The 7,680-nt window shown below is 52.1% G+C and overlaps 1 protein-coding gene across 2 annotated transcripts in view; it reads left to right on the top strand.

The window, feature by feature from the left end:
* Positions 1–4,607, top strand: part of ARF6 (ARF GTPase 6) — an 8,658-nt gene extending 4,051 nt beyond the window's left edge. Inside the window, exons 1-2 of one of the 2 annotated variants that reach the window (XM_074148444.1) lie at positions 345–444; positions 552–4,607. In XM_074148444.1, the coding sequence (XP_074004545.1) occupies positions 961–1,488 (528 nt within the window). In that variant the 5' untranslated portion in view covers positions 345–444; positions 552–960 and the 3' untranslated portion in view covers positions 1,489–4,607. Of the gene's footprint in view, positions 1–344; positions 445–551 lie in introns of those variants that run through there. The other variant, XM_074148445.1, reaches the window with a different exon arrangement.
* Positions 4,608–7,680: the final 3,073 nt, after the last annotated feature.

The raw sequence follows: 7,680 nt of genomic DNA, 5'->3' as shown, positions 1-7,680 counted from the left end.
GGATGGCCCGGGCGGCACCTGCCCCTTTAAGGCGCGCCCCTCGCGCCCTCCCGCGTCTTTCCGCTGACGTCTGATGGCGCGGCGCCTCGCCCCACCCCGCTGGCGGCCCAACTGCGCACGCGCTTCACCACGGGCGGGAGGGGCGGGGCGGGGCTTCGGCCGCGCAGGCGCAGTGCGCCTGCGCGGCCGAAGCCCCGCCCCGCCCCTCCCGCGGGAAGCGGGAGGGCGCGCACCCCCGCCTCCCTTTTTCCCCGGCGCGGCGCATGCGCAGGAGGCGGGCGGCGCCGCCGAGCGGGCGGGGCGGGGCGGCTGCGCGCATGCGCGCTGGCGGCGGAGGGGGAAGTGAGGCGGGCTGGCGCGGGCGCCTTTTCCGGCGGTGCTTTGGCTGAGGGAGCGGCGCGGAGCAAGGAGCCCGGCCCCGAAGCCTCCGCGGGCGGCCCTGAGGTAAAATACCCCCCCCCCCCCTCCCCCGACCCTGAGGTAAACCCCGGCGTCTTCTCCCTCTCCCTTTTCTCCACACTGGGTCTCACGCTCTCTCCGTCCCTTTGCAGGCAGGACTAACGCGGGAGCCGCCGCCCCTGAGCCGGCATCCATGAGCTGAGGCGCCGGGGCGGGAGCCAAGGCAGGAGCCGGGCGGTGCCGCCGCCTCAGGCCCGGCGGAGCGCGGCGCGGCCCCTTCTTCCCGCCCCGCCGAGGCCTCACCTCACCGCCACCTTCCCTTCCCCCCCCCCCCCACCTCCTTCCTCCCCCGCTCCGCTTCTTCCGCAGCCGCCCCATGCGCGGCCGGCGCTGAGCCCCGCCTGCCCTTGCCCTGACACCCGGCCCCGCTCCGGCCTTCTTCCCCCCCCCCCCTCCCCTCCCCCTCCTCGCCCCTTCCCCCGCCCCGTGTGTGGGCCGCTCGTCCTCCGCTCCCCCCTCACCCCATCCCCGGAGGCGCCGGGCCCCTTGGATGCCGCCGAGATGGGCAAGGTGCTGTCCAAGATCTTCGGCAACAAGGAGATGCGGATCCTGATGCTGGGTCTGGACGCGGCTGGTAAAACCACCATCCTGTACAAACTGAAGCTGGGCCAGTCCGTCACCACCATCCCCACCGTGGGCTTCAACGTGGAGACGGTTACTTACAAAAACGTCAAGTTCAACGTGTGGGATGTCGGGGGCCAGGACAAGATCCGTCCCCTCTGGAGGCACTACTACACGGGCACGCAAGGGTTGATCTTTGTGGTGGACTGCGCCGATCGCGACCGCATCGACGAGGCCCGCCAGGAGCTCCACCGCATCATCAACGACAGGGAGATGCGGGACGCCATCATCCTCATCTTCGCCAACAAGCAGGACCTGCCTGATGCCATGAAACCCCATGAAATCCAGGAGAAACTGGGCCTGACCCGAATCAGGGATAGGAATTGGTACGTGCAGCCCTCCTGTGCTACTACAGGGGATGGACTCTATGAAGGGCTGACATGGTTAACATCCAATTATAAATCCTAATGAGAGAATAACTATTTAGTCTACAAAGAATTAAAGAAAAAAATTAAAAAATAACCCACATGGCTTTCCGGAAGAATGATTCTCTACTGAAAAGTAAAACAAAAGCATCCATAGGATTATGATCACCTTTCTCCAGTTACCACCCTTTCCTTCTGCACACTTGACTGGATTCCTGTTTTAACTCTTCTTGCTTGGCGTTAGGATGCTCTAATCTCCGAATGTGACACGAACACAAGCACTAGATGCTATGGCAGACTTCCAGCAAACAGGGGAAAGACACATTGTAGACTTGCTAAGTAACTTTTTTTTTTTTTTTTTTTTTTCTCTCTTGATAGCCCTTAAGATGGTTTGATTATTTTGGGGGATGGTTGGGGGAGGGGTACCGTTTTCAGTGTATGCTTTCTGGTTCTACTTTTTTGATTATATATTATTATTTTTTTTTTTCCTTCTATCACTTGCTGTAGATTGCTACTTTTTTGCATTCATGCAGAATATGTTGATAGGTCGACTTCATCTAGTAAACTGAAAATTATTGCTTAAAATCAAACCGCAGTCTGTCTTTTTATATTAAGGACTTTTTTTTTTTTTTAAAAAAAAAAAAAAAAAGTTCTGTTAATCTGTAACTAAGTAGTGACTCTCGGTCTGTCTTCGTATCTCAGACTAATAGTGAAACGAATCCTTGCCCAGAGTGGCAGGTAGTGAGAATACCATTGTAACGCGTTCAAAGTGCATATCAGGCATAATGTTAACTAGGTAATGTTAAGAACTTGCTTTGAAATGTCAGCTGTGAAGTTCTGAACCATACATCATGCATGAGAAGGGATGCAAATGAGTTCCCCATACCACATAGCAACCATATAGCAAATAAGACATGAATGATGTAACAGTTCCAGGGTAGATACTGCGGAGTTTTTGTCTCGCATTGCCAACCTAAATGATGTTTTAGCTGCAGTTTTTACTGCTTGTGTCAGTCTCCGATTCAGTGCAAGATAGTTTCCTTCCAGAAAACGCAGCAATAAGGTGGAAGCATCGCAACAAGTCTGACTTTCAGTCGCAGATGTTTAGGCAAAAATCGTAGCGCCGACTTGCCTGTCTTGCAACGGAGACATGTTGCTTTCATCTCAAGGCAGTTGCAGACATCCAAATCTCAAAAGGATTTCTGATTCTTTCTGACACGCATGTAGTGGAGAAAGGAAAAAATCTTCTTCTTAAATTTTCTTTTTTTCCATTTTGTAGACTTCCGTGCTAACGTATAGTTGAGCTCGGTACTTCTGACATCTGACTAATACCCGTTTTGAGGAAAAAATCACTCATTTTGCTTTAGTTTTCCAAGACTGAACTCCCACAAGTAGTTGTTGCTGTCGTCCTGCGGGAAGGGAACTATGTTGGATGTCTGAAGCCCATTGAGGAACTACTAATGAGAGTGGGGAGGAGAGAGAGAGAGAGGGAGCGAGAGAGTATACGACTATGAATGTAAACTTCCATAATTAGTTCTTAAAGGGCAAGCAGCTCATTTGCTGTGTCACAGCTCGCAGATGTGACTGGCAAAAAGAAAACAAAAAAAACCCACAAAACACCCCACCCAGAAGAAGTATTAGTCTAAAAACTCAATCAAGTATTAATGCTGGGTGCAAAAAAAAACATTCAAGCAGCTGGTTCTTATTCAGCCTTAAGGATTAACTTCAGATTTCCTCCAGGAGTTAAACTCCGTTGGGGAATTCTAGGAATGTATGCTACAAAACCAGAAGAAAATGGCTTGGTTTTTTTTTTTTTGTTCCTTTTTTTCTTTTTTTCTTTTCCGAGGCTATGAGTTTTACATGAAATGGGGGGCATTACACTACATTTCTGCAGTGTTGACTCTGCGTGCTAAGTACATTGTATATGGAGCTCTTACCAAAGATGTAGGGGAAGATAAAAATACTGGATTCGCTTCGGAAATGGAATGCTTTGGACCACTTAAAAGTTCCTTTGGGATATGGTTCCAAAAGACTTACCTGGCTGTGGGTGGCAAATGGGACTGAATGGGATCTTGATGCCAGAAGATAGAGCATTGATTGACTCTGCGCCTTCCTAACTTAAAAAGAGAGTCTGCAAAAGCTTAATGTAGAATAACTCTTAAATCTCAGCTCTAAAGACGAAGAGGTGAGTTGGTTTGTTTTTTTCCACTCAAGGCTTTTTGCCATTGGAATATCATTGCTCTATTTTCTAGCTTTTTTTTTTTTACTATTATTATTATTTTATTTCTCTCTGTTGATGTAACTTAACAAATAGCGTGGTGGTGTAAAGACTAAAAATTACAAGAACATGGTTACTGTTTTCTTCTGGAGCATAAATAAAATAGCCAAGCACAAAGTAAATGCCTAAACTGGAAAACTTGAAGCTCTCTTAATGGTTCTTGAACTTTCTTAAATCTATTCTCAGTCAACGTGAAAACTTCAATAACTTCATTTTTCGTCTAAGTTGATTTACTCTGTTTTCTCTTCGAGTGCTGGGGCAGACTTCTTCGCTAGACTCTGCGTTAAGTTGAATTCACAATTTTGTATTTCCTTAGTGACTTTGTTATTCTGTTTTTGTAGGTGAAAGGAAACTTGATTATGCTTCTGAATTTTTTTTTTAATGTCTCTTTTTTTTTTGGGGGGGGGGGGGGAGGGGAGGGGGTGGGGGGAGAGAAAAAGTTACTGGAACATGTGGCAGCGACTTCAAAAATAAATGGCCATTGCTACTGAACAAAATATAAAAGGTTTCACTTTCAACGTGTCCTTTGTAGGTTGTAGCTGAACCTCACCACGATCGAGTGGCTGTCAGGCGGCAAACGTAGCCTGTAGGATAAAGTGGCAATCTGTAAGAAAACCTATGATTTTTATATATATATTTTTTTTTTTTTAAAAAACAAACAAACAAAAAAAGAAACAAAACCGACCTAATCTGGAGTTTTGAAGTGCATCGATTTGTGTTCATGTGAATTTATGGAGTAAGTTTTGAATGGCGTTAATCGTGTCTGATAAGTGAATGAGTTTGTAGACTGTGATCTCCCTGACTAAAGTAACCAGGAATTTTGTGTTCTCGATATGGCTGTAGTGTTGGTAAAGAACTAATAAGCAGAAAATAAAGCAATTATACAGCGGAGCTCTCCTGGTATGTTACTTATATTTAACGATGAGAGAAACAGAAAGGGACGATATGGTGCTGGAGTAGAGCATCCTGCCGGCATAAAGAGGTCTCTTGTTCTGTAATTCCCGGCTTTGAAAGCCTGTCTGTGGTTCCTTTGGGACTGAGATTAGCGACTATTTTTATAAGTGGAAAGGATGATATACTCCTGGAACACTCCCGCTCGCGGTTAACGATCTTCAGCAAACTTTTTGAGCCTCAAATTAACGCTGCCCCGGGGGGGGCCGGTTCCCCGGAGCTTGGGAAGGTGACCGGCTCCATGGGAGGGCATGGAGGGACCGGACGGTCCCGTGTTTCACGCAAGAAATGATTTGGTCGGAAAGGGAAGATTTTGGGCCAGTGCAGAAAACGCAGCCGTGGCCGACGGGGCCGATGAGCGAACAGGGGTGGCTCGTGGAGCGACAGATGCGAAGCCGGGGGACGCCTGTGGCAGCCGCCGGCGCGTGGAGGGTCCCAAGGGTCACCAAGGGCTGTCGGGCTCCTTGGGCAGGGGCTTGTGCTGATGGTGGGGACGGCGGAGGTTCTGAGGTTGCTCCCGGCAGCCACAGGTGTGAGGCCAGGCGTGGATTCCCAAAGCTTTCGGGAATGGCCAGGAAAACCGTGACTCAGGCAGGTGGGAGTAGCTGCCGTCCTCCCGAAGCCTTTTCCCGGCGGAGGTGTCGAGGCCGGGCTCTGCCCCCTTCCCCCCCCGCGTGTCAGTTGAGGGTGTGGCTGTGTAAACGAACTTACTCCGACTTTAATTAAACTCCTCGGAGTTTGGAGACGAGGCTCCGGCGGAGTCAGCTCCCGTGTCTCTCTCATTGTAGTAGTTCAGTTAATTTTTTCAGAGCGTCGGGGCTTATCGTTCCCGATCGGAGCTTCGTTAGGGCAGCGCTCAGCGTGACTCCCAGGGGCGCCCAGCCCCAAGCCGCACCGTGACTCATGTTCCCTTTTCCCAGTCACAGGGATGCGGTCCTCATGGACGGGGCTCGGGAAAAAACGTGCTCTGCCATCCCTAATTGGAAATTAACCCTGCTGATACGATAGTCCCCCCGGAGCAGCCTCTCTGGGGTTAAAAGAAAATTTAGTTTCATCACCAAAAGAGCTGGATGAAAGAGCTGTGGTGGCCGGTCGCTTCACTGGTGGACCTGAGCGTTGGTTGTTTCCCTTGTGGCTGGGAATGGGGAATGGGAAAAGGGACCCTTCCGGGATCCGGGAACTGGCTGTGGAGAGGGGGACCTCCGGGAGCCAGGAATTCGCTCCGGAGAAGGGGAGCCTTTGGGAGTGGGGAACCCGGTCCGGAGGAAGGGGACCCTCTGGGAGCGGGGAACTCGCTCCGGAGGAAGGGACCCTCTAGGAGCAGGGAACTTGCTCTGGAGCAGGGAACTTGTGGGACCGGGGAACTCTGTCTGGAGCGTGGAAGGAGCCATGGTGCGGGCACCGCGGCTCAGGCTTCCCGCTACCGCCCGGTTGTGCTTTTTATCTTGGATTTTATTTTTTGGATTCCACGTGCTGAAGGGCTCAGTGTGTGGAATCTGAAATCGCTTCGGCTTTGGCTCTTTTTTTGGGGGGGGAAAAAAAAAAAAAAGGTTTCCCCTCACCTTGGCGGGGGGCAGCATCAGCTTTCAGGGGTGAGTTAGTGGCATCGTCCCTTCCTAACTCTCTTCCCCTTCTGCCGTCCCCGGCACGGCGCCCCGCGGGTCCCTAAGTTTCAGAATTACGTCCAAGCGGCCGCTTTGGGGACTTCAGGCCGAGGTGGGCGACTCGAGCACGGCGGTCCATCCCCCTTTCAGAGCCGGGGGGGGGGGGGAAGAGCAGGGTAATTCCAGCCCTGCCGCCGGTTTTCCGAAGGGGTGAGGCGGCTGAGTCACAGCCCCGCGGTGCCGGCAGCGAGGGCCGCGTCCCCGCTTGTGCGAAAGGCGGCTTCTTACCGGCGGCAGGGTGGGTATCGGCCAGGAAGTCGCTCTGCTCTTGCTTAAGAACAGGTATCTCTGGCCTCCTTCAGCATAAAAAGAGAGAGAGGAGGGGAAAAGGAGAAAAAAAAAAAAAAAAAAAGAAAAGTAAAGATGTGAGTCATCTGCGGAGTCCTCCAGCCTCGGAGCGAGTCTCGCAGCGGTTTAACAGGCTCAGGCCCTTGCTTCGCCTCGAGAGAAATGCCTTTCGCCTTCCAGAGGATGCGCCTCGCTCCTCTGGTGCTGGTTTCCTTCGCTGGGTCCTTTAGGAGAGCATCAGTTCGGAAAAAATACTCCGGTGGGGTTTAAGGGGTGTCCGTTTTGCAAGGGGTGGAAATCGGTAACGCTTGGAAATCGATAAGGCTCGAAACACTCTTTTTTTTTTTTTTTTTTTTTTTTTCCCCGTAGGAGTAGATGAGCGCAGCCTGGAGAGGAACCACCAGCAGCTCCGGGCTCGGCGTAGGTGCCCCTTGTGCCCCCCCAGCTGCCCTCCAGGCCTGGGGAGGGGGGGGAAAAACCCCACTCAAAGAGGAGGCAGGCGAGGGGTAGGTAACCAGGTGAACTCCTGAACTCCGTTCCTGTGTCCGTGCCTAGAATGGATTCCTCGTGTCAAATATAATGGGGGTAACGCTGCCATTTGGCTGTTTTATGGGACTGCGCTCTCGTTCCACGTTTTTTTAAGGGGGGGGGGGGAGAAGTGAAAGACTCGAAGCAGCTCATGCTCTACTCGGCTCATCCCCTGCGGTTGCAGGAGGGCAGGACGGAGCGGGTGGGCAGACCCCGGTAGCGAGGGAAGCACTTTCCCAGGCTTGACTAGGAGTGTTTGAGAAGATTGAGCTGCAGCGACGCTTGTCCCCAAGCCCACGAGGGTCCATCGGAGGACGGGACATCGTGGGGAAAGGGTCAGGCGGCCAGCACCTGCCTGGATCATCGCTTCTGGGGACGGAGAGGAGTGGAGGAAAGCATCCAGGGCTGACACCAGCTCCGAAGTACCTCCGGCCTTCCTTTGAAGCTGGTATTGGAAGCAGGAACTCGTTAGGCGCGGGGCGGGAGCTGGCTGGGTTTGCTGCCCTGGGAGAAGGCTGCGAGGTGG

The sequence above is a fragment of the Numenius arquata genome, chromosome 6, assembly GCF_964106895.1.
Source record: "Numenius arquata chromosome 6, bNumArq3.hap1.1, whole genome shotgun sequence".
Lineage (NCBI taxonomy): Eukaryota > Metazoa > Chordata > Aves > Charadriiformes > Scolopacidae > Numenius > Numenius arquata.
Note: the sequence above shows the minus strand (reverse complement) of the source record. Positions and strands in the feature narration are given on the sequence as shown.